This window comes from Capricornis sumatraensis, chromosome 6, assembly GCF_032405125.1.
Source record: "Capricornis sumatraensis isolate serow.1 chromosome 6, serow.2, whole genome shotgun sequence".
Taxonomy (NCBI): domain Eukaryota; kingdom Metazoa; phylum Chordata; class Mammalia; order Artiodactyla; family Bovidae; genus Capricornis; species Capricornis sumatraensis.
In genome coordinates this window covers 71,177,422-71,203,821 of record NC_091074.1, presented here as the reverse complement: position 1 = coordinate 71,203,821, position 26,400 = coordinate 71,177,422, and the positions used below count along the sequence as shown (strand labels likewise).

The window sequence follows — 26,400 nt, the reverse complement described above, 5'->3', positions numbered from 1 at the left end:
GCTCCAATACTTTGGCCACCTGATGCGAAAAACTGACTCATTGGAAAAGACCCTGATGCTGGGAAAAATTGAAGATGGGAGGAAAAGGGGATGACAGAGGATGAGATGGTTGGATGGCATCACCAACTTGATGGACATGAGTTTGTGCAAGCTCCGGGAGTTGGTGAAGACAGGAAAGGCTGGCATGCTGCAGTCCGTGGGGTCGCAAAGAGTTGGACATGACTGAGCTACTGAACTGAACTGAAGGGAGACCATTATTTTTGCTCTTCTTTCCTAAGACAATCTATAGGACTTCTTTCTCTCAGGACTCAGTGCAGAGAAGAGCCGTTTGGCTCCTTAGCAAATGGTGGCATTTGTCTTACAGGCACTGAGTAAATAAATCCCATTTTGATTATGTTTCTCATGTCGAACTGACAGCTAGGAAGCTCAGACACAGATCCCCCAGGCCCACCTCCTGTGTGTACAGGATCGGGCAGCCCACATTCATAGCTTTGCTCCCCCTACATTCCTAGTGATCTCTTTTTTCCTGCATTTTCCCTCTGTCCCTCTTTCCTCACCATGGCTTTTTCCTTTTATTTCCTTCTATCTGTGTTCTATTTCTGTAAGGCTTCTCGAATCCTTTCTGAGATCAAATGGGCATTAATTAAGCAGTCCCTGCATTCTGTGCTGCTTCCTGTAGCTCTGGCAAATGCCACCAGGGTTTTGGGCAAAGCTCCCAAAAAGAGGGTTGAAATGTCTGAGCTTCACAGGACAGACCTGCCACCATGAGGCTGATGGGCTACCTGGTGCTGTATAAGAGGCTTGGTTCATGTGTCAGGCCCCTGATCACTGTGACCTCCTGAGGTCAACAGCCTATTTTTGTGCCTTTGGACTAAGCACAGAGAAGAGCCTCAGGGGCGACCACCCAAACTGGGCCAGAGCCAGCCCTGTCTTGACCTCTCACTCAAACATGCCTTCCCCTGAGAAGTGCCTGGGAGTATGGGGTGGGCAAAGCACTGTGCTGGGCATTCCTGGGGCAGCCCCAGGCCTTCCATTGAGGAACCTGCAAGCTGGTAGAGGAGCCCTGACACCAAACTCCAGTTCAGAGCAGGGAGGAGAGACAGAAGAATGAGATCTCTGCTACTCGGTTTGGCTTTGGTGGAGGCCACCTGGGAGCTGGGGGAGAGGAAAGACAAGTACAGACAACCAGGGCCTGGGAAGAGCAAGCCAAGCAGAGGGAAAGACAAGGATGAAGGCCCAGAGGACTGAAAATGCAGGAGTAGGTACCAGGGAGACTGGGTGGTGTTCTTTATCTGGAAGGTGCCATTTAGAAGATGAGCAAGAAAAAAGGAATCTTGGAATATGGGGTGGGACCCAAGCTGAGTTTGGCCTTGATCCTATAAAGCAGCAGTGAATGGGGAGCATCAGAGGGAGCTCGAGGTAGGGGCGTAGGTGGGAAGAATACAGCCAGGCTTGCTGTGCAGAACAGTCCTTCTGGCTGCATGGGGAGAGAGGGTGAGAGGGCCCAGTGGGTCAACAAGACCAAGAGGAAGGGGTTTGAACTGAGCAGCAGCAGGGGCAAGAGGAGGCCACATGGCACCGTAGATTTGGCCACTAATGAGCCCTGGGTCCTCTTACAGGCCATTCACGATATAGCCCTGCTTACCCCTCCAGCTTCTGTTCTCCTCATTCACATCATCCAGTTTACATGGATACGTGTGTGTGTGTGTGTGTGTGTGTGTTTATTTTTCTTTTTAGCATCTTGCTAATCTTACATATATAACATATATCGTTCTCCAAACATTCCATGTTGGCCTCTGTTTCAGGACCTTTGCCCAGGCTGTTCCATCTGCCTAGGACACCTTTTCCCCAGCTTACCCTGGTCTAGCTTACATGGCCAATTCCTACTCATCCTTCAAATCACAGCTCACATGTCACTTCCTCTGAGGGCAGCAAGTCCTCCCTGGCTGCCATGTACAAACCTCCATTATTACCTATGACACACTGGGTCCCAGTGGCTCAGACTCCCCTAGGGGCCTCACTCATGGGACTCTTCTCTCCTGTAAGGCTGGGCTCAGGCTTGCTTTCTCCAAACCCCCAGTGTCTGGCACAGGGCCTAGTTGCACTGTGGTGCTCAGTACATATTGAGTGAACCAATAGAAGGCTGGATGAGGAGTGAGGGAAGGTCAAGATGCCTGGATGATAATAGTGGTAGTAATTATTACTGTTGAGCAAGGGATCTTAGTGTGTCATCTCATTTAATCTCTTGATGCATCTGAGACAGATACTTTCTTTATCCCCATTTTATAAATAAGCAAACCAAGCCTTCAGAAATTGTTATTTGCCCACCCAACTGCTAAGTGCAGAACTGGAGTTAGAACCCCAGGCAGGCTGGCCCCAGAGGATGCAGTATTAACCCACTTGGCTGGGCTGGGCTGGGCTGGGAGGCTGGGCTGTCTGGTGAGGTGCTGAATAAGGAAAGGGGTGGGGTGAGTTCTCTCCAGTTTTTCTGCTTTTTTGTGTTTGCACTCGAAGGAATGAAAAGCAAACGGTTCAGAAGTACTTGTACACCATCTCACCAGGCCCTTCCAAATAGCCACAATTCTAGCCTTTTCACCTGGGTACATTTCCTAGCACGCCACTGTCTTCATAGAAATGACCACTGTTCTGCGCACACCCTCACCTTGAGAAGAGGTGAGACTCCGTGTGTCCTGTTCTCAGCTGGTGAACCTCATGTCTCTTCTGTCCCACTTGTCTCTCACAGATGTCATGGAACCCCCAGTACCGGAGCTCCAAGTTCCGCCACGTCTTTGGCAAACCAGCCAGCAAGGAGAACTGCTACGACTCTGTGCCCATCACCCACAGCGTCCAAGACAATCATTTCTGCGCTGTGAACCCCCACTTCATTGCAGTCGTGACTGAGTGTACTGGTGGGGGTGCCTTCCTCGTCATCCCCTTGCACCAGGTAAGGACGTCTGCTAGGCCCAGACCCAAACAGCTCTCTGGAGGCAGCACAGGACAGAGGGGAAGTAGAAAGAGCCTCAGTTTGGATTCCACACATGGGTTCACGTCCTAGCCCTGCTGTGTGACTGTGAATAAGTCATTTCACCCCTTTCCGTCTTGGTTTGTTCATTGGAAAAGTATGCCTCTCCTGGGATTTCAGCTTCTTGCAGTTGTTTAGGACTCTCATGAGGTCCTATGTTTAGGACCCCACTGCAAAGTAATTCATTCCTGAATAACATTAAATGCATTGCCAGGCTCACAAGGCATTGGGGAAGTCTCCAAAGCCAGCTCCTCTCTCCAAGAGAGAAAAGGACCTTGAGGCGAAATCTAAGTAGGAGAGGTAAGCAGCAAGTGAACAGGAAGAATAGGCTTGTCTTGTGGCAATCGTTGACAGCAGAAGTTGGGACATATGCAGTTGCTGATATTTAACAGACTTGAATTCCCAAAATGGCAGTTTCATATAGATTAATTTAACAGCGGATCTTTTCAGGATCCTGAGTCTCTGCCTTGAGGCAGCGTCTCTGAAGGGACTGGAGGGCTTGGTAGTACCTCTGGTTTGTGGCGGAGGCAGGTAGAAAGCTTCTCCAGAGAAAAGTATCTCAGTGTGAACAGGACTCCCACAGGTTAAGACTAGGGAAGTTCATAAACAGAGCTACCAAGCATGTAAGCCCCCCTGAGTAAGCATCAGCTGAAGAAACCAACAACAGACTTAGAGCCCTAGAGGCCTTTAGAAGTTAAAACCACACACAAAACAGATTCACAGATCAGGTTTTCTGATCCCAATGCAATTGAGTTAGAAGTCTATAACAAGAGAGAAATTTTAAATTCTCATTCATTTAGAAGTTTAAAAACACATTTCTAGGGACTTCCCTTGTGATCCATGGGTTAAGACTCCATGTTTCTGCTGCAGAGGGCACAGGTTCAATCACTGGTCAGGGAACTAAGATTCCACATGCCGATCAGCCTGGCCAAAAAAAAAAAATAATAATAATAAATAAAAATACCTTTCTAAATACCTTCTAGATATAAGAAGAAATCAAAATGGAAATTTAAAAATACTTGCACATGAATAAAAATGAAATATATCAGTAAAATTATGGGGATGCAGGGAAGTGGTGCTTCAAGGGAAATTTGCAGCACTAATGCTTATGTGGGGCTTCCCAGGTAGTTCAGTGGTAAAGAATCTGCCTGCCAGTGCAGGAGTCGCAGGAGACGTGGGCTTGATCCCCGAGTTGGGAAGTTCCCCAGCAGGAGGAAATGGCAATCCACTCCAGTATTCTTGCCTGGAGAATCCCACAGACAGAGGAGCCTGGCGGGCTATAGTCCTTGGGGTCGCAAAGAGTCAGACACGACTAAAGTAACTGAGCACGCACACACACAGAATTCAGGACCCATTCATGATCAAAATAAAAATTCTTTGCAAACTAGGAAAAGGGATCTTCACTAACATAGGAAACAGAATTTTTAAAAATATATTTATTTTCTGCTGTGCTGGGTTGCCGCGCAGGGGCTTTTCTCTAGTCGCGGTGCTCGGACTTCTTTTTTTTTTTATTTTTTTAATTAAATTTTAAAATCTTTAATTCTTACATGTGTTCCCAAATATGAAACCCCCTCCCACCTCCCTCCCCATAACATCTCTGTGGGTGATCCCCATGCACCAGCCCCAAGCATGCTGTATCCTGCGTCAGACATAGACTGGCGATTCAATTCTTACATGATAGTATACATGATAGAATGCCATTCTCCCAAATCATCCCGCCCTCTCCCTCTCTCTCTGAGTCCAAAAGTCCGTTATACACAGCTGTGTCTTTTTTCCTGTCTTGCATACAGGGTCGTCATTGCCATCTTTCTAAATTCCATATATCGGACTTCTCATTGCGGTGGCTTCTCTGGTTGCAGAGCACGAGCTCTAAGGCGCACAGGCTCAGTGGTTGTGGTCCAGGGGCTTAGTTGCTCTGCAGCATGTGGGATCTTCCCAGACCAGGGATCGAACCCATATCTCCTGCACTGGCAGGTGGATTCTTTACCGCTAAGCCACTAGGGAAGTAGCGCCACAGCCTCTCCTGTCCCACCCCACCTGGCTCCTGTCTGCTAGGAAACAGACTTTTTTAAACTTCTTGTTTTGAAAGACTCTCAACCCTACAGAAAAGTTGCAAAAATAGTTGAATAAATGATTATCCTTCACCAAGATTCACTGGTTGTTAAGATTCTGCCAAGTTTACCTTTTGTCTTTTTTTACATATCTTTCACAATGTGTGTATAAAAAAATTTTATCTCTGGTCAAGTCTAACCCAGGATCATGCATTATATTTAGTTGTCACTTTATTCATTAGACTACTTAGTCTACTTCATTTCATAATATTGACATTTTAAAGCTGTAAAGCCCAGCTGTTTTGAAGGATGTTGCTAAAATTGAATTTGACCCATTGCTTTCTTGTGATTAGATTCAGGTTGTATGTTTTTGGCAAGAATATTAAATAAGTGATGATGTATCCTCAGTTCATTATGTCGTATGACACATGAGGTCAGTTTGTCCCATTATTGCTGATATTGGTGGTATTTAATCTCTTTGTTAATATGGTGCAAACATCACTTATGAAAAAGAAACATCCCTTTAGGGAATTCCCTGGCTGTCCAGTGGTTAGGACTCTGAGCTCTCACTACCGTGGCCCAGGTTTGACCCATGGTCAGGGAACTGACACCCCCACCCCCCAAAAAAAGAATATAAAAGGTGCTGGCCTGCACAGTAAGACTAGAAAAATAAGTTAAGGGCATAAGGATTGAAAAGGAAGAGATAAAACCATATAATTTACTGATGTGATTGTCTACATAGAAAACCAGAAGAACTAGAGTCAAATTACTAGAAAAAATAATCAGTGTTTGGAAGGTGACTGGATGAAAAATCAGAATCCAAGTCAGAATTGCGTTTTTACATAACAAGAGTGCTTAGAAAATGTAAATATTTCCAGTAGAATGAAAAGAGTAAATACCCAGGAATTAATAAGCAAAACTGAATAGGAGAAAATTACAGAGCATCATTGACAGGCTAATAATGAAGATGACCTAAGTAAATGGAAATGTGTGCCATGTTCATGATTAGTCACTTTTTCCCCCTCCTCCAAATGTCCAGGGCATTCTCCTTTTCATTATATATTCCATAGTACATTGCTTTCTTAGGATACCATGCCCTGAGTGCTTTGAATTAGAGTCACTTGTGTTCTTCTGGTAGTACTTCTTAATGTACTTGCAATGTGGGAGGAGTTGGGGAGAACCAGTACTTTGCTTACCCACATATCACGTGGGCAGACACAGTTGATACTTATAAATTTTCATTGATTGAACGAATCTGTTCTCTGTTCCTATACATTTGCTTTTGAAGAATATCACACAAATGGAACCATACAGTGTGTAGCCTTTCGGGCTTAACTTTTTTCGTTCAGTGAATTCTCTGGAGATCCATCCAGGTTGTTGTCTGTATCAATTGCTTATTCTTTTTTATTGCCAAGTAGTATTCTGTGGTGTGGTTGCACAGTTTGTTGAACCCTTGGCTGTTGAAGGACTGTTGAAGGAGCTGTTAGGAATGAAACTGCTATAAACATTTGTGTACAGGTTTCTGTGTGCACATAAGTAAATTCCATTTTTCTGGGATAAATGCCTAGGAGTGCAATCTCTGGATCATAAAGTAGTTACATGTTCCATTTTATAGGAAACTGCCAAGCTATTTTCACAAATAGTTTTATAGCATAAGTAAAGTATTACATGGAACATAAGTTCTAAAAAGTCCTTTGCTGTTTATCTGAAATTCAAATTTTACCAGGTATCCTCTTTTTATTTGTTAAAAAAAAAGAACTAGAATAGAGCCTAGCTGCTGAAAAACAGCAGATGCCAATGCTGCTGTTTTTCAGCAGCTAGGGTCTATTCTAGTTCTTTTTTTTTTTTTTATCATTACAAAAAGAATTTTCAAACACAAAGGTAGGTGAAAACAATATCATGACCTCTTCACACCCAGATTCAAGAATTTTGAAGACTGCCATGCTTGCTTCATCCATCCCTTTTTTTTTCCTGAAATATTTTAAAGCAAAGCCCAGACTGTTTGTCATTTTACCCCCACAGAGTTCAGTTTGCAATTCTATAAAATAATAACATTTTCTGTTATTGACATAACAGAATGTGACATAACAAATGTGTTTATTCTGACATAACCATAATGCCAGGATCACAGCAATTTCCTATTATGTGAAAAAGCCCTTGATTGCCTCATAAATGCCTCTTTGCTCCTGGTTTGTTGGAAACAGCATCGAGAAGGTCCACACGTTGCATCTGGTTGACATTTTCTTAAGTAACCACGTCCAGTGTGACGAAGCAGGAGGGAGAGGCGGAGAGAGGAAAAGGACCCTTGCTGGTCCCATGGTGCAGTGCTTACCTGGGCAGACAGGCCTGCAGGCCCTTTTCCATGTGGTCAGCAGGGCCAGGGCTTACGCTGCACCTTTATTAGACCATTTTATGGGAGGTATTGCCCCGTTATATGGATAAGGATGCCGAGCTGACTGTCTGAAGGACCCTGAGCAGGAAGGGTGTGGGCCCAGACCTGGACATGGTCTTGGGGCCCCACTCTCATTCAGCCGACCTGCACTTCTGAGTTTTGGCTCTGGCTGACATCGGTTCCTTGTCAGTTACCAGGGTGTAAGTCCCATCCAGGCACAGAGAATGTCAGTAAAGGAAGAAAGGAAGGGACAAGCTAGCAAATTCTTTATATTAGCGCAGGATTGGAAGATTCCTGGCTCTACCACCGTGTATGGGATTTATTCTCAGAAGGGCCAGGCTGCCCCAGGTGGTGTCAGGTGTCCCAAAGGGAGTGACTCCACAGTCTCTTTCTCTTCCACCCTATGACCCAGGGTGAACCCACTGCAGGGTGGCGCTGGCAGCCTAGGCAACCAAGGGCTGCACTCAGGGAACAAAGGCTCAGTGGGGAGGTCTGGGGACACGCCCGCCCTGAGCCTGGGGGACACGCCAGGTTGGGCTTTGGACCCTGGCACCAGGCCTATGGCAGACCCACCTGATCAGGTGGGAGGTGGACTTTGCTGTGAGGTGTGGAGGTCGGGAGGAATGCCAGCAAGAACAGGCAGAGCTCTGGGGTCAAGCCCTGCAGCATCGCTGGGAGTAGACCAGCCAGAGGAGGGCATGGGCTTGGGGGGCCAAAGGGACGCATGGTGAACAGGTGCCTGGGAACAGGGGGAGGGGAGCACTTCACTGCTGTGCTCTTGGAGGCCAGCCAGACCCTGCCTAAGCCTGTGTCATGCCACATCACTCCTAGGACCCACCCCCTCTTCCATTGCCTGCACACAAAGTCCCGCCTTTCTCACCAGAACTCTTCATCCACATCCCAGCTGACGCTGTAAACCTCAGAGCCCTCCACAGCATACACCTGTTCCCTCCATACTCAGGTTCCCCTTCTAGAAATGTAGAGATGCAGGGTGTGTGCTAGACTGTTTTACTGTTTTTCTTTGGGGGAGAAAGTCTCTTCCAGTTCTAAGGGTCTGTTCAGCCTGGAAGGGAGCTGGCCTGGGACCAGGGAGGTGGCGTGGGGTGGAGGTGTCCTTTGGGGTCCAAAGGACAGAGCTGGAACCAGAAGTGGAGAGTAAAGGGAGTGGGGAGGGCCACAGGGAGGCTATACTAGGTTCCGAGTAAGAAGTGTTTGCTCACAGTTTGTAACAAGGTCTGAAAGTGAAATAAGCCACCTAGCGGGGACATGGGCTCCCCACCTCTGGAGGTGACCAAGCTAGGTTACCAGATAGCCTCCACTGTTCACCACTTCCAGCCCTGGATGTGCGGTTCTACATTGGACCCTCCCCAGGCTCATCTGAGCATGTGAGAGGAGGGCTGATGAATGATGCGTTCCCTAAATCCTCCTGGGAACATGATTTGCATTTTAGCAGCACGTGTATTTGCAAGATTAGGGAACACTCCTGTCTTTTCCCTGCTCAGCTATTTCCTCTGGGCAGCCCTCTGGCTAAGTCTCACCGACTCTAGTTAGGACATGTCTCATCTGTCCACTTGTCCATCTCTCCATCTGCATCTAGCTCTATGCAAGGTGACCTGTCCCCTCTTGTCTGCACTTCTCTACCTTCCTACCCATCAGTCTACCTTTTTGCCTGCTTGCTTTAGGATCTCTCTACTTGAAACCTATCTGTGTATGGCCCAACCTTTCTGGCTTGCAGTGCCTCCCCTTCATCCTAGTCTGGTCAAAGTCTTTCTTTAAGGCCCAATTCAAAGGCATCCTCCTCCAGGAAACCTTCTTTGATTGATCCCCCAGGGCATTTCTTCTGCCTCTGAGCCCTGAGTACACTATATCCTGCCTCCTCCACAGGTTGGCGTCTCCTGGAGGGCACAGATCAGGAGTAATCCATCTTCTGCCACCACTTGCATGGGACATAAGATCTGGCACATAGGAGGTCCTCACTGAAAGGCCTGCATGACGCTGATGATAACTATGGTGTGGGGATAGCAAGAGGCAGACCATGAGTGTGAGAAAGCATTCCCAGTTCTCACGGCTCTGCCGTGGTTGAAGTGGCTCTGATTATAAATCCTTGCTATCCCCAGCGTCTACATTCTCAATGGGGATTCTTGCACTGCTTCCTGGGGTGACTGGAATAATTAACTAATTAAATAATTGAGCAGAGCCCCTAGCACACAGCCTGGCACATAAATGACTCCTGAAATTATGGTTCCTAAAGAAAAATACTTGCAAACATGTTCCTTATAGATGTAATAATGTGCTTGAGTGCATTCACTGAGGACACCTTGGCCTCACTAAGTACATCCTGGCCCCTGTAAAGTACTGAGCAACAATAAAGCTGGGTAACTGTGATTAGTTCTGATGAACTTATATTAGTGAATTTCCTGAAAGCTCACCATGTACCATGTAGAGTCTTTTTTTTTTTTTTTTTTTTCATTTGGTCATGCCACACAGCTTGTGGGATCTTAGTTTCCCGACCAGGAGACAAACCCAGGCCTTGGCCATGAAAGCTCTGAGTCCTAACCACTGGACCACCAGGGAATTCCCGAGACAGTGTCTTAAGCACTGTATGTATATGAACTCATTTAATCCTCACATCCACCCTGAGATTCTACTACTGTTGCCATTTTGTAGATGAGGAAACTGACCGAGAGGCAGGTTCCCTGTGAGCCCTAAGGTCACGACAGTAACCCCACAGCCTCTCCTGTCCCACCCCACCGGGCTCCTGCCTTCTGGGTCCTACAGTCCCATCCACTCCATCTGCCCCAGGACAGCCACTCCTCAGAGACTTGGAGGTGCTGTCTCTACAGGCTGAGCAGCTCCCTGGCGTCTAGGAGGAGGACAGGTGTGTCTCCTCTGGTTTAGAGTCTGTGCCATGTGCGCTAAGTCACTTCAGTCATGTCCGACTCTTTGCAACCCTATGGACCATAGCCCTCCAGGGTCCTCTGTCCATGGGGGTTCTCTAGGCAAGAATACTGGCGTGGGTTGCCATGCCCTCCTCCAGGGGATCTTCCTGAGGAATTGAACCCAATCGCTTACATCTCCTGCATTGGCAGGCAGGTTCTTTACCCCTAGCACCACCTGGGAAGCCCTCATTTAGAGCACCCCCCCCCCACACACACACACACATCCATAAATCAGAGTCCTGTCCTTGGCTGACTGCTGGCCTAATGGGCTGAAAGGCAGCAGTGGCCTCTGGATTATAAATATCCCTGTCCTGACAGGGCTTTTAGCAGCCCAGTCAATAGCCCATCAGACTGGCTAATGTCTATTAATGTGGGTCCTCCCACAAAAACCCTCTTAGGCACAGGGCCTACCAGCCTCTGGGGACCACCTGCCATCCTTTGTTCATTAAGAAGTAAGAGAAGCTGTGTGGGGATGGGGCCTCTGCTCTTGGAGGCCTGGGAGGAGTGCCCACCAGAGCCAGGCCTGGCTCTCAGGTACCTCTGAGTCTGAAGCTCACAGAGCTGGAGGCTGGAGTCTGAATGGGGCTCCTGGGCACATTGCTTCCCAGTCAGCCAAGGCCAGGGACAATCAGCTCTCTCGAGAAACCTTCTTAGGGCAGAAACTGGGGCTTGGCCCTGGGCCAGAGTGCAGAGATCAAGGCCTTGAAAGCACCTGAGTACGCCACAGCCAAAGACAGTGCTGCTGACTGCTTTGGCCCTTTGGCCCAGGAAATGATCCAAGAGAAGGGAAAGGCTGTGTGCAGGAAGGGGGTCAGGACACTGACTCAGACAGGGCTGGTGCTCCCTCAGACCACAGTGAGTATGCCACAGCTCACCCTGGGCTCCAGCCCAGCTCTGCCCTTCACCTTCCCCACGACCCTGGACAAGTTCTTCCGCCAGTCTGGGGGGTGAGGGGTGGGGGTGGTCAGTGATGCATTAGTAATGCCTGCCTCAGGTGCAGGCTAGTTGAGCTTTGCTGTGTTTTTTACCATTCCTGATCGCAGAGCCCCTCAGGCTCTGCAGCTTTATCAGAAATTTTTAGCTAATCCTGCAAGGACCCGATCTTTTCAGAAAGTCTTGTCTTAAATACCTTTTTTTTAAAAAAAAATTATTTATTTTTAATTGAAGGATAATTGCTTTACAGTGTTTTGTTGGTTTCTGCCATATATCAGCATGAATCAGCCATAGGTATACATGTCCCCTCCCTCTTGAACCTCCCTCTTAAATACCTTTTTTATTGCAAAATTTTACACAGTTTTTATAGTTTAGAAAAAAAATTTTTTTAAGATACAGAGGATGATTTTTTTAAAAGCTACACCCATTTAACTCACCATGTAGAGATAACCATGAATAACATTTTGATGCATTTCCTTCCAGTCTTTTTTCCCTCAACTTTAGGGTACATGTGTGGGACTTCCCTGGCCATCCAATGGTTAGGACTCTGTGTTTCCAATGCAGGGGATGTGGGTTCCATCCCTAGTCAGGGAGGAACTAAGATCCCTCATGCCAAGAGGCACAACCAAAAACTTTTGTAAAAAAAAAAATATATATATATATATATATATGTATATATACACATATGTAGATGTTTGTGTATGTTGGCCACCCACTCCAGTATTCTTGCCTGGAGAATCCATGGACAGAGTAGCCTGGCAGGCTACAGTGCCTAGGGTCACAAAGAATTGGACACGACTGAAGCAACTTAGCACGCATGCACGTGTGTGTGCACACAAATGTACGTATAATAAAAGCTCTTATTTGAGCACTTACTATAGGAGATCACTGTTGGACTTTTCAACTACAATACGTCATTTTACTCTCATCACCCTGCAAGGGAGAGATTATCGGTCATATTTTAGAACAGTAGAGAATGGCCTGGTGGCTGGAGCGATGGTCCCATGGAGACCTGAGCTGGGCCTGTGGGTGCAGTGATCTCTTTGCAGGGCCCTCACTCCAGGTGCTGCCTTGCTGTCCTCTGCTCGGGGGCCCGTTTTCCTCATCCATGAAGAAGGCTAAACCATCTGAAAGAAATTGATCTTTTGTTCGCCTCCTCACACAGCACTATCAGATGACACATCCAAAGTCTTTATTTTGTCTCTCTCTCTGAATGTCTGCTGCTGCTTAGTCGCTCAGCGATGTCCACTTTTTTGCAGCCCCATGGACTGCAGCATGGCAGGCTCCTCTCTCTTTTACTATCTCCCAGAGTTTGCTCAGATTAACGTCCACTGAGTTGGTGATGCTATCCAACCATCTCATCCTCTGCCACCTTTCTCCTATTGCCTTCAATCTTTCCCAGCCTCAGGGTCTTTTCCAATGTATGTGAAAGTACTTTTTTATTTTTTAAACTCTTTGATGATTAGTTCAGTTCAGTTCAGTCGCTCAGTCATGTCCGACTCTTTGCAACCCCATGAATCGCAGCACGCCAGGCCTCCCTGTCCATCACCAACTCCCGAAGTTCACCCAAACTCACGTCCATCGAGTCGGTGATGCCATCCAGCCATCTCATCCTCTGTCATCCCCTTCTCCTCCTGCCCCCAATCCCTCCCAGCATCAGAGTCTTTTCCAATGAGTCAATTCTTCTCATGAGGTGGCCAAAGTACTGGAGTTTCAGCTTGAGCATCATTCCTTCCAAAGAACACCCAGGACTGATCTCCTTTAGAATGGACTGGTTGGATCTCCTTGCAGTCCAAGGGACTCTCAAGAGTCTTCTCCAACACCACAGTTCAAAAGCATCAATTCTCCGGCGCTCAGCTTCTTTCACAGTCCAACTCTCACATCCATACATGACCACTGGGAAAACCATAGCCTTGACTAGATGGACCTTTGTTGGCAAAGTAATGTCTCTGCTTTTCAGTTATCCCTAAATACTAGTATGTTTCCTAAAAATAGGAATTTTTTCTTACGTACCCACAGTACATTGTCAAATTCACTCAGCTGAGCTTTACAATACTTTTATCTACCATTCACATCCCAATTTGTCAAATAATGTGCTTTATAGGGTTCCCCCTCCTGGAAGGGATCCAGTCTAGGGAGAGATGTCTAAGACCCTTTCCCAAGGAATGAGATCAGATTTGGGCAGAGGATTTCTGAAGGGGAGCCTGGGACCACGGCCTGTTTTCAGAGCTAAGATGCATGAACCAGAGGCTCAGGTGTCTGTCTCCTAGTTTGCCAGAGGTAATGGGATGTCCTATGCCTGTAATCATGGCAGCTGCCCTCTCTGTAGCCCTAGGAGGCAAGGCCGTAGAGCGTCCCTGGTCTTTGCTTGCTCTCCCTTGGGCATGGTCTCAGGACCTTCCACAAGAGTGCAGGGAGCTCTGCAGAGTTGGGCAGGTGAGGGAAGAAGAGCCTGTGGGTGTTCCCTGAGTTCACTCTGTCCTTGAAAATATGGTTTTAAATATCCCCGAGACCATTAGTTATGTGAGGTCAAGTACTGCGTCTGATGTTCACCCAGCACATTGCATTGGGCTTGTCCTCCAGGCTCCTTGAAATGATCTGCCAGATGGGTGAGTATCAGCCAGTTTTCTTCTCCCCTGTCTCCTTCACTTAGATATAAGGGTGGAGCCTGCCGGTGGGTGGGCTCTAGAACCTGAGGCTGGGTAGCGGATGTGGGCGGTGTCTGCATTGGCAGGCAGAGGGCGTTCTGGGCCCTGTACTGCCAGGGCCATGCAGTGTGATGTGTAAAATCAGTGTGTTGGTCCCTGCCAGCTGCCAGCTTCTGTGCTTGAACTGGTGTAGTTTTCTTATGACCCAGGAGTTCTCAGCTGCAGGGCTGTGAAACCTGTATGTCCTCCCAGCCCCTAGACAGGAATTCTCAGCAGGAAAGAGGGGAAGGGAGGAAATGCCCTTTCCTTTTTCTTTTTTGATTTATTTATTTTCGGCCGTGCAGGGCCTTCATTGCTGCGCAGGCTGTTCTGCGGTGAATGGGGGCTACTCTCTAGTTGCGGTACACAGGCGTCTCATTGTGGTGGCTTCTCTGGCTGCGGAGACAGGCTCTAAGGGTGCACAGGCTTCAGTAGCTGGAGCTCCCTGGCCCTAGCGCACTGGCTCAGTAGTTGCCGTGCACGGGCTCAGTTGCTCCATGGCATGTGGGATCTTCCTGGATCAGGGATTGAACCTGTGTCTCCTCCACTGGCAGGTGGATTCTTATCCATTGTGCCCCAGGAAAAACCCATCCTTTCTTTTTAGTTGAAGTATAACTCACATGCTTTCCCTGTGGCTCAGCTGGTAAAGAATCCACCTGCAATCTGGGAGACCTGGGTTCCATCCCTGGGTTGGGAAGATCCCCTGTAGAAGGGAAAGGGTACCCACTCCAGTATTCTGGCCTAGAGAACTCCGTGGACTGTATAGTCCATGGGGTCACAAAGAGTTGCACATGACTGAGCAACTTTCACTTTTATAACTCACATACTGTAAAATTCACCATTTAAGTGTGTAATTCAGTGGGTTTTAGATATTCACATGTTGGGTAACCATCTCCACTAATTTGAAAGTAACTTCATCACCCCCAGAAACCGCATACCCGTTAGCAGTCACTCCCCCTGCCCCTCTCCCCCCAGCCCTAGGCAACCACTAGTCTGCTTTCAGTTTCTATGGATGTAACTATTTTGGATTTTTGTTGTTGTTGCCACACCTAGAAGCTTCTGGGATCTTAGTTCCCCAACCTGAGACATGCCCAGGCCCCCAGCAGTGAAAGCACAGAGTCCTGCCCACTGGACAGCCAGGGAATTACCCCTGTCCTGGACTTCTCACATGCATCAGTCAGGGTTCAGAATTCTAGGTACCAGGGGGTGTGCTCCTTTGCTCAAGCAGCAGAACCACATCTGGTAGATCGTCTAAGCAGATCATGCAGTATGTGGCTTTTTATGTCTGGTGTGTTTCAGCTAGCACGATGTTTTCGGTGTTCACCCACATTGTAGCATGTGTCCGTACTTCCTTCCCTTTTTTAAACGTGTTTCATTTTATGAATATACTGGGGCTTCCTGGGTGGCTCAGCGATAAAAGAATCTGCCTGCAATGCAGGAGACACGGGTTCTTATCCCTGGGTCGGGAAGCTCCCCTGGAGGAGGAAATGGCAACCCACTCCCATGGATAGAGGAGCCTGGTGGGCTATAGTCCACGGGGTTGAAAAGAGTTGGATATGACTTCATTCCCTTTTTGGAAAATATTGCATTGTATGAATACACAATGTATGATATGGTGTTAGGTATCCATTTATGGACATTTGGGTTGTTTCCACCTTTTGGCTATTTTGAATAATGCTGCTGTGAACATTGGTGTACCATTTTTTTGTAGACCTATGTTTTTATTTCTCTCGGGGCTGTACCTAGGAGTAGAATTATGGGGTCATACAGTAACTCTGTCTAACCTTTTGAGGAGCTGCCAGCCTGTTTTCCTCCGTGGCTGCACCATTTCTGCATTCCTGCTAGCAGTATATGAAGAGAAACGTCCTTTTATTAAACACCTAGCATGTGCTAGACACTTGAGCTAGACCCTCCCCATACCTCACCTCCTATGACCCTCACTAGAACTCTCTGAAATATCTATTACTGCCTCCATTTTCCTGAGGCTCCGAGAGGTGTCGAGACTCCCCCAGGATCACACAGGGATTAGTGGTAAGTCCTGGATTCACTACTAGCTCTGCCCTCTGCGTCTTCCTGTCCACTCAGTGACTGCTGGCTGCCCGAGTGACCCTCCTCCAGATGCTAAAGTGGAATTGGCTGCATCCTCTCCTCAACCTCCCTGGGTACTGTTTTACAGACAGGAAAGTTGGACCCCCACTACCCGAAGGTCTGCGGGCACAGAGGGAATGTCTTAGATGTCAAATGGAACCCTTTCAATGATTTTGAGATCGCCTCCTGTTCTGAAGATGCCACGGTGAGTGCCCCTTTCCCGAGAGGAGTGGGGCTGGGGTGGAGGGAGACAGAATGAAATCCGGACGCAGCTCTGACGCTCCTGACTTCTCCATCCTTGACAAGGTGACGTCACTGTGTGAGGAGGGCATGAGTTAGATAGAAGTTCTGGGCTCCTTGGAACTTGGGGTGCTGCCCCTCCTCTCTATGGGCCTCGGTCTCCCCATCTATAAAATGGGCCTAATAGCTCCCAACCATCCAGTGTGGATAGGTGTCATTTTCTGATGGGAATGCACATCTTCTGGGGAAACTATAAAATGCTGTGAAGGGGGGAAAAAATGCTGTGAAGGACATTTTTACTGTGGCTTGAAAATATTATGCCATATAATCTCATGGACAGTGGGGAGGGAAGATCTTGCTTAGAGGGAAGATTTAAAAGGATAAGACTGGGAGCATTAAATGCCTACCTTCTCACCTTTAGTCTTCCTCTTCTGGGCCATCCAACGGGGCCCCTCTCACAGAAGGGGTTGGGGGTTGTCCCTGCCCTGTCCTGCTCCAGAGACTGCGCTGGCTTCCCAGCACCCTGAGGGTATAGTATAAACCCTTCTTCTTGGCATTCGGAGCTCTTCCCTGAGCCTTTGGGACCACAGTACTCTGAGGGATAGGCTAAGAGGTGTACTTGCTGTGATCTCCAGCCTGGGAATCAGGCCTATGGCCCATCCACTCACCTACAGGTTAGGATGGCACAAATTCCCAGCAGCCTGGGCTCATCTCCAGCCCCTGCTTGGGCTGGAAGACCTTGGGAAAGCCCCTGTCCCTCTGAGGAGCCCCAGCTGCTTCTCCACTGAATGACAGGTAGATACAGAGAGACTTTCCCTGGCCCTTCTGCGGGGCACTGCCAGTTTTCTTGCTCAGGGTTGCAAGGGGACGCCAGCTAACACTCCCCTTGGGCCGTGTCTCTCCTGACAGATTAAAATCTGGGACATCCCCAAGCAGCTGCTGACCAAGAACCTCACAGCCTTCAGGAAAGAGCTGGTGGGCCATGCCCGCAAAGTGGGCCTGGTGGAGTGGCACCCCACAGCTGCCAACATCCTCTTCAGCTCCGGCTATGACTACAAGGTGAGTTTGTCTATTTAATCTCCTGGGGCTCCCCTGACATAAAAGCACACTGGGTGGGTTAAGACAACAGAAATGCATTCCCACAGTTCTGAAGGCCAGAAATCCAAAGTCAAGATGTTAGGAGCGCCATGCTTTCTCCAAAAGCTATAGGGAAGAGTCCTTCTGTGCTTCTTCTAGCTTCTAGGGGCTCCAAGCATTCCTTGGTTTATAGCTGCATCACTGCATTCTGCCTCCATCTTCTGCCTTCTTCTCTGTGTATCTATGTGTCTTCTCTTCTTATAAGGACATCGGTCATTGAAGGGTCCACCCAAATCCAGTATAGCCTCATTGTATTGATACCTCATTCAGTTCAGTTCAGTTCAGTCATTCAGTCGTGTCCAACTCTTTGTGACCCCATGAATCGCAGCATGCCAGGCCTCCCTGTCCATCACCAACTCCCGGAGTTCACTCAAACTCACGTCCATCGAGTCCATGATGCCATCCAGCCATCTCATCCTCTGTCATCCCCTTCTCCTCCTGCCCCCAATCCCTCCCAGCATCAGAGTCTTTTCCAATGAGTCAACTCTTCTCATGAGGTGGCCAAAGTACTGGAGTTTCAGCTTTAAGCATCATTCCTTCCAAAGAACACCCAGGACTGATCTCCTTTAGAATGGACTGGTTGAATCTCCCTGCAGTCCAAGGGACTCTCAAGAGTCTTCTCCAACACCACACTTCAAAAGCATCAATTCTTCAGCGCTCAGCTTTCTTCACAGTCCAACTCTCACATCCATACATGACCACTGGAAAAACCATAGCCTTGACTAGATGGACCTTTGTTGGCAAAGTAATGTCTCTGCTTTTTAATATGCTATCTAGTTTGGTCATAACTTTCCTTCCAAGGAGTAAGCATCTTATAATTTCGTGGCTGCATTCACCATCTGCAGTGATTTTGGAGCTCCCCAAAATAAAGTCTGATACTGTTTCCACTGTTTCCCCATCTATTTCCCATGAAGTGATGGGACCGGATGCCATGATCTTAGTTTTCTGAATGTTGAGCTTTAAGCCAACTTTTTCACTCTCCTCTTTCACTTTCATCAAGAGGCTTTTGAGTTCCTCTTCACTTTCTGCCATAAGGGTGGTGTCATCTGCTTATCTGAGGTTATTGATATTTCTCCCGGCAATCTTGATTCCCACTTGTGTTTCTTCCAGTCCAGCGTTTCTCATGATGTACTCTGCATAGAAGTTAAATAAGCAGGGTGACAATATACAGCCTTGACGTACTCCTTTTCCTATTTGGAACCAGTGTGTTGTTCCATGTCCAGTTCTAACTGTTGCTTCCTGACCTGCATACAGATTTCTCAAGACCTCATTACATCTGTGAAAACCCTATATCCAAATAAGGTCATATTCTGAGGTTTCAGGTAGACATAAGTTTTGGTGTGGGACACTGTTCAGTCCATTAGTCTTGCTGGAAGGGGGTGAGCTGGCCCCTGCTCAGAGATGCTTCAGCCTCCTTCATTGACTGCCAGGTTAGCAAGCTGTGGGCCCCATGGAATGGGAAAGCTCACAGCACAGGCTATCTTGTTTCTGTCTCCACTCAGTCTCTGACCTGCAGCATGACCTGGGAAAGTCCCTGTTCTCCTCTGGGCCTCAGTCTGTACACAAATGGTGTTGATGCCATCATAACTTCTTAACTCTTCCTTTCACAACTCTATAAGGCTTTACAGAGGCACCTCAGAAGCCTCTGTGATGAATAAGAGGGTGGGATGGGAGTGGTTGAAAGGTCCTCTACCCCATTCTGATCAGAAGTGCTCTGTTATCTGTGTAGGTAGGGTGTGCTGCTGCTTATGTGCTTCCCTTGTGGCTCAGCTGGTAAAGAATCTGCCTGCAATGTGAGAGACCTGGGTTGGGAAGATCCCCTGGAGAAGGGAAAGGCTACCCACTCCAGTATCCTGGCCTGAAGAATTCCATGGACTTATAGTCCATAGGGTGCAAAGAGTCAGACATGACTGAGCGACTTTCACTTCACTGCTTATGGCTGTACAGTTTTATCTGTACACGACTCCAGGGGGCTCTGTTCACATCTTGGACTTTGGGAATGGGTTGCCCTGGAGCTGTGCACTGCACAGCCTGTGCAGCTAAACATGGCATCCCTTATTAACTATGTGGTGGAAACTGTTGCTAATGACTGTTTGAAACCCCCTGGATTAGCTGGTTCCCTGGGGTCCTCCCAGCATGGATGTTTCGTTGCTCCAAGCAGATGGTGTTTTCTTTTCACTGCTAGACAGCCTGACTGCTGACTTCCCCCTCCTACCACGTGGCCACTTCAGTGGGCAGATCCATCCTATCACCCGAGGCCTTTTGGCCAGACTGCCATCTGTGGCTTCCCTCCGGGGATACCATGTTTCACTGCAGCCTGGCTGGCGTGTGACTGTGGGGACTGGGACGGGGCTGGGGGCGGGGCTGGGTTCAGAGCTGGCTCTCTGCTGTGCAGGTGATGGTCTGGAACCTGGATTCAAAGGAGTCTGTAATCATGAACCCCGTGAAGACAATTAACTGTCACCAAGACGTGATCCTCTCCATGTCCTTCAACACCAACGGCAGCCTGCTGGCCACCACTTGTAAAGACCGCAAGATTCGGGTTCTAGACCCCCGAGCAGGGACTGTCCTCCAGGTTAATGCTCAGCTGCGGTCTGGCTTGGGGTCGGAGGAGCAAGGAGTGGAGTGGGCATAGGGGGAGCATCGGGGCTTCTGAGAACAGAGCAGTGATGCTGTCAGTGTTCTAGCCAAAGTCTTTATGCATGCTATCCCCATCTGTTGGGAGGTGTTGAATATATCATACCCATTTTTCAGATGAGAAAAGTGAGACTTAAGAAAGGCTAAGGGACTTGCCCACACTGAAAGCTGAGACTTGAACCTGGTCTAACTCCAAAGCTGTCAATATGCCTCGGCTCTGTCAAGAGGCATGACATGGAGTCAGGAGACCATAAGGTACCACTGTTATCCACTGTGTGACCTTAGACAAGCGCTTGCTGCTCTCTGAGCCTTTTTCTCATCTGCAACAATAGGACATTAGTCCTTCCTCTGGGAAGTTTAAATGAAATAACCCAGGTGACAGTACCCACTTGCATGTAATGGATGTTCAATAATAATCTTAGCAAAAACGTGGAGCTGGGCTGAAGTCTGCCTCTGTCTTAATTTAAAAAAGAACCCGCAACAAAAATAGTGGGAGAGACTTTATGTGGATAGGAAAGAACCAGGAAGGCTTCCTGGAGGTGGTGCCTCTGGAAGGATTCCCCAGGCAGAGCTGGGATGAGAAAAGAAAGCATTTTGAGTGGAAGACAAGGAGTCCCTGACCACACATGTCACTCCAGGAAGCCAACTATAAAGGGCACCGGGCCAACAAAGTGCTGTTTCTGGGGAACCTGAAGAAGCTGCTGTCCACAGGCACATCCCGGTGGAACAATCGTCAGATGGCCCTCTGGGACCAGGTGAGTCACCAGAGCAGCCCTACCAATGCCCCTCACTGCACCCCCCCCACCCCCGCCGCCAGCACCCCTTAGCCAAGTGCTGGCTCCATCTGTTCATTCATGCATTCACTCACTGACCAAACTGATTGATGACAACAGGGAGGTGCCAGCAGCCTGATGGCACTCACCCAGACCTTGTGCATCTTGTCATTCAAGGAGGGGGAGGTGTTAGGACTTAGAAGAAGCCTCGATGTCAGAGAGGGGAGGTGGCTGGGCCTGGGACCAGGACTCGGGGTGGGGTGGGAGAAGGAAAGGGCCTTCTGGATGGGGGGTGGCCATCCAGACTTAGGATGAAGCAAGGACTTAGGATGAAATAGGGAGGCATGTGAGCAAGAAGAGCTGCCAGTTCAACGTGGGCGGGGGGGGGGGGGGGGGTGAGGAAGGGGGTGAGGACCGGGCCAAGTAGTATTGATTTCAAGGAGCCCTTGTCCAGAGTTGAACAGACTGCTTCTTCTCTATCTCTGAATCTCCTTGCTTCATAGTAGATATAATACAGGAGGAGGAAGGCTGGAGTGACGTCATGCGTACGAGAAGTGATTTGTTAAAGGCAAAATGCCAGCAAGGCAAAAGGAGGTGGTCTGTCTCTCACACACACATACACACACACAGAGCCCTGGGGCAGGAATTCTTATCTTAGCACCACCAAGGTCCTCCGTGAGTGACCCACAGGCCTTCCTGGTCTTCCTTCCTTTGCAGGATGACCTCTCTGTGCCTGTCACAGAGGTGGACCTCGATGGCTCCTCAGGTGTGCTGTTTCCCTTCTATGATGCGGACACCAGCATGCTCTACGTGGTGGGGAAGGTCAGTCTGGCACAGAAGGGAGACGCTGCCTGGTCCCACTGGCCTGGGGCCCTTGGAGTGCAAGGCAGGGGCAGGGCCAGGCAAGAGTGGCTGGGTCCTCTACCCCTGTGGGGAGCCCCCAGCCCTCTCCCACCTTCCTGGCTCCACCGGAACACCTGGGGCCAGGGCTTTGGCCGGACGCCCTGAGCTAGTTGACACCCCCACCCCCCCGCCCCGCCAGTTCTGGGTCCAGATGAGGAGGAACCAGTTGGTGTTTCTAGGCAGGGGCACCTTCGAATTTGGGGCAGAGGGGGGTCTTCACCGGGTAGGACTGTCCTGTACTCCGCATCCCTGGCCCCTCCCCCCAGTGTCAGGGACAGCAGCCACCTCCCCACCCAGTCATTATGACAATGACAACCTGAAGCGCCCCAGGGGTAAGACCCACTGGATGGTCTCAGGACACTGCACTTTTGACCTTCGTGTGCAGCTCTTGGATGGAGTGGGGTTCAGGCCTGTGCTCCCCAAGCCTCTGCCTTGGAGGCACACGGGTGGACTCTGGGTCATGGTTGAAGGGACTGAGTGTTGAAGTGAGGACCCCCTGCTGCCTTGGTGACCATTCCCTGGTGTGCCCTTGTGTGAGGTGGCTCTGCCAACTCGTCCCTCATAGTGAGCATCAGGTTTCTGCTGTGTGGCAGTGGGGCCAGGAGCGGGGTTTGGGGCACCCGGCTCTGAATGGTGCCCTCTCTTCCACAGGGAGACAGAAACATCCACTACTATGAGATCAGTGCCAACAAACCTCACCTGAACTACCTGACGGAATACCACTCCTATAATCCACAGAAGGGGATCGGTGAGTGTGGGACACGGAGGCCACGTGGGGCCTGGGGAGACAGGGATGAGTCAGCTGCAGGCCCTGCCCTAAAAGCAGGGCGGGTCAACACTCTGAGTCGATGGGAGCTCTACTTGAGTTATTTGGGAGGTTCTCTGGGAGCACACAGGAAGAAGCCAGGGAGGGCTTTCTGGAGGAGGCAAGACCTGAGGAGCCAAAAGGGGAGCAGAGCAAGGCATGGGGAGAGTATGAAGGTGTTGTAGCTGAAAGTTGAGCAGTTACAACAGTAGCAAGAAGATGGGGGACACTGACCTAGATCGCTAGTTTTTAAGCATGTTTAGGGGTAAGAAACAAAACAAGACAGGATGCAATTCTGGGCCCTCTGCAAGAAACCCACTTACACATAAAGACACAGCTAGATTAAAAGTAAATGGAGAAAGATAAGATAGCGTGCTGACATTAATCAGAGGGAAGCTGGAGTCGCTGTATTAAGGGCATCTGGAGGGATTCCCTGGTGGTCCAGCAGGTCACGCTCCACACTCCCAATGCAGGGGGCCTGGGTTCAATCCTTGGTCGGGGGACTAGATCCCCGCATGCTGCAACTAAGTGTCCACATGCTGCAATTGAGACTCAGTGCAACCTAAATTTTTTTTTTTAAGTGACACAACCTAAATAATTTTTTTTTTTTAAAAGACCATCTGGGTTGGGAGCTGTGGGCATAGTGATGGAGGGCCTTGAGCAGAACACACTTCCTGTAAAAGTCTGGCTAAAATCCTTGAAGATGGGAGGCAAAGTCTGATGGTTCCAACCCCATCTCCCCAGCACAGGGCCTGACCCAGTGTAGGACTCTGTTGAGGGAGGAGCAGTGGGAGGAGAGTGGTCTCTGTTCACATCCAGGCGTGCAGCCTGGCTTTGCCACTCACCCTGGGGCCCTGCTGCCCCAGGCCCCAGCTGAGGACTCTCTTGGCCCTCCTCTGTCATCTACCCACAGGTGTTATGCCAAAGAGAGGTCTCGACGTGTCCTCCTGTGAGATCTTCCGTTTCTACAAGTTGATCACAACCAAAAGCCTCATCGAGCCCGTATCCATGATTGTACCCCGACGGGTAAGGGTGGTGGGAGCCATCTCCAAGGGAGGGAGGAACCCCTCCTGGAGAAGGAGCCTGGGACCTGGAGCCTGGAGCCCAGGCCCCTGGGGGAGCCACCAGGAGGCTGATGGCCCCTCCTCAAAGGGAAGCGTTTCTCATGGTCAGTGTGCTCCCTCCCACTGCTGCTCTTGAGTTACTCCGTGACCTGGGGCACGTCCCTTTGCTCTGGGCCTCAGTTTCCTCCACTCACAGGGGCTGGGGGAGAGTCTGCACCCCAGGCTCTCTAAGAGGTTCCCCCACCCATCCCCACTCTCACTGTCCTGATTGCTCCTGCAGTCAGAATCCTACCAAGAGGACATCTACCCGCCCACGGCCAGTGCCCAGCCCTCTCTGACAGCCCAGGAGTGGCTCAGTGGGATGAATAAAGGTGAGGAAGGCAGAGAAAAGGCTCAGGTGAATGTGAGGGACACTGGAGTGTCCAGTGGCCCCAAGTGACTGAGAGGGTCTCGCTGATATTTGTGTCTTCCCATAACCCATGACCCCAGAGGATTGGTGGTTGACAGTTGGTTAAAAGCAACTAGGGGCCTTTCCTGGGGCTCCAGTGGGTGAGACTCCAGCCATTAGGATGTATACACGTGGATTTGGGCTTGCGCCAAGTGGCTCAGGAAATTCCCCCCCAGTTCAAGGAATCTTGCTCCATGAAAAATGTCTTTAAACCCTGGGCTGTGCAGAGTGACTGGACAGTCTTAGCTGGATCCCCTGCCCATCCTCCCACCACTTCTGCAGTTACTTTTTGACCCCAGAGACCCTGTAGGCAGTGGCCCCTGCCCTGACCCTCCCTCCTGGGTCTGTCAACACAAGGGCCTGCACAGTGGGAGGCGGGTGTTGGGAGAATTCATGAACTGGTAGATGGCAGAGTGCAGCACAGGCGGGAGGAGCTCATGGTGTTCTGGGGCAGCCCCTGCAACTCAAGCCTCGCTTAATCACATGAGTGTGCATTTGCACTCTGCTCTAGCCTGTGGGCTTGTGCCTGTCTGCATGGGGCCGCACATGTGGCATGTCTGTGTGTGGCTCCATGTGTGTCAGCGCCCCTCGGGCCCATCTGTTCAGGGGCTCGCTCTCCAGCCTCTCACAGCCCTCTGCTTCTCTCCCAGAGCCCGTCCTGATGTCCCTTAGGCCTGGTGCCGAGCCTCTGAGCCCGCAGCCTCTGCCCTCAGAGAGAACCCTCTCCGTGCCCACGGCCCCCACCTCACCTCATCTCTTCAACCAGACAGAAAGGCTGGTTGCAGAGGATGGCCGGAGGCCCTTCTCCCTGCTAGAGGAGAAGGCACCCAGGTGGGCGGCAGAATACAGACAGGAGGAGAAGAAAACCTGGCTCTCAGATGGCTTTGACATCTTCGAATGCCCCCCACCAAAGACAGAGAACGAGGTGCGAACATGGCGGGGCTGGGTCCACCAGGGGAGGGGAGCAGCTGGAGTGGGGAGGGAGAAACGGTGAGAAAAACGACCCGCGGTGTGGCCTGGCCTGGCCACTTAACTCACCTTGCTGGTTCACTTAACAAGCAGGTCATGAGCGCCATCCGCATGCCAAGATATGGTGGGTTTACTTACAGATGGTGAGGAACCATCTGTAAAAAGACAAGGGTCTGACTTGGGTATTAAAGTCCCTTCCGGTTCTGACTCTCTAGGATTTTCTGTGCTCTCAGAGTCAACTTTTGTTAAGTGCCTACTGTGTGCCAGGTCCCAGTTAGATAGGCACTCATATCATCTGATTGTATTTTCTCAACAGCCCGGGGAGTAAGTAGCAGCTAACAGATACAAGGGCTGGTGTCTCATGGAGGGATTCTGAGTCTGACTCTCCTGAGCACTAATTCTGGGACTCAGGGGCTGAATCTCCCCCAGCCTCAGTTTCCACAGTGGTGACATGGGAGCATTAATACTACTTCCTGCCCTCATGGGGTGTTGTAGCATTCAGCGGAATAACGGAGATCCTTAGGGGAAATACCTAACATCTAGTGCCATCATGTATACTGGCAGCAATTGTAATAATGCTGAGGTTAGTTTTCTGACCCCCAGTTTCTAGGGGAAGAAACTGAAATTCAGAAGGGGTAAGTAACCTGTTCAAGGTCACACAGTTTAGTGGTGGTGAAAACTCCAGTCTCCAGGACTTCAGGGTCAAGTATCCTTTTCTCCACCTGTGGGGAAATCTAAGGAGATAAGAAATGTCTGAAATGTCAGTTCTTTTTTGAATTTCATTTATTGGGTGAAGAAAACAAGATTTTTCTAAAAAAATCTACCATGGCTGCCCCCTTAATTCTCATCTATGTTAATATCATCACCCCCTTTTCTGAGTGACAGAGGGCAATGTCAGTGCTTTCTGCTGGTGTCCTGCCCCCTTGCATCCCAGGACAGCCCAGTGACCCTCCGCTCTGCTCTATGCTCTCCCAGCTGCTGCAGATGTTCTATCGGCAACAAGATGAGATCCGAAGGCTCCGGGAGCTGGTGACCCAGCGCGAGGTCCAGGCCAAACAGTTGGAACTGGAGATCAGAAACTTGCGTATGAGCTCACCGAGGCTCTGAGCAGAGTCCTCTGTCCTCCTCGCCCTCAGGGACACCAGTCGGCTCCATGAGGAGGTCCAGAACCAAACCACAGGTCCTCCAAGAATAGCTACTGTTTCTATATTTTTTACCAGAAATGAAACTCTTGGTCGCTGAAAGATTCCAGTGGGACCTGCTGCCGATTTTCCATTTGCCTTCTTAAAACAATGGTGTCTGAACTGACTCT

At 49.5% G+C, this 26,400-nt stretch overlaps 1 protein-coding gene across 1 annotated transcript; it reads left to right on the top strand.

The window, feature by feature from the left end:
- The first annotated feature begins 2,743 nt into the window (after positions 1–2,743).
- On the top strand, positions 2,744–26,195 carry CORO2A (coronin 2A). Its single transcript, XM_068974657.1, has 11 exons — positions 2,744–2,944; positions 16,201–16,317; positions 17,262–17,411; positions 19,885–20,064; positions 20,765–20,881; positions 21,617–21,721; positions 22,454–22,550; positions 23,521–23,633; positions 23,952–24,042; positions 24,770–25,044; positions 26,064–26,195. Exons 1-11 carry the CDS (start codon positions 2,744–2,746, stop codon positions 26,193–26,195), a joined length of 1,578 nt encoding a protein of 525 aa, XP_068830758.1.
- Positions 26,196–26,400: the final 205 nt, after the last annotated feature.

What these genes read in the sequence shown, in the direction of transcription:
- CORO2A (XM_068974657.1), top strand. Translation starts at nt 2,744, where the DNA reads ATGTCATGGAACCCCCAGTACCGGAGCTCCAAGTTCCGCCACGTCTTT. An exon ending in CCTGTTCTGAAGATGCCACG is followed by an intron (nt 16,318 to 17,261) that starts GTGAGTGCCCCT and finishes CTCTCCTGACAG; the next exon opens with ATTAAAATCTGGGACATCCC. An exon ending in GCTCAGTGGGATGAATAAAG is followed by an intron (nt 24,043 to 24,769) that starts GTGAGGAAGGCA and finishes CTTCTCTCCCAG; the next exon opens with AGCCCGTCCTGATGTCCCTT.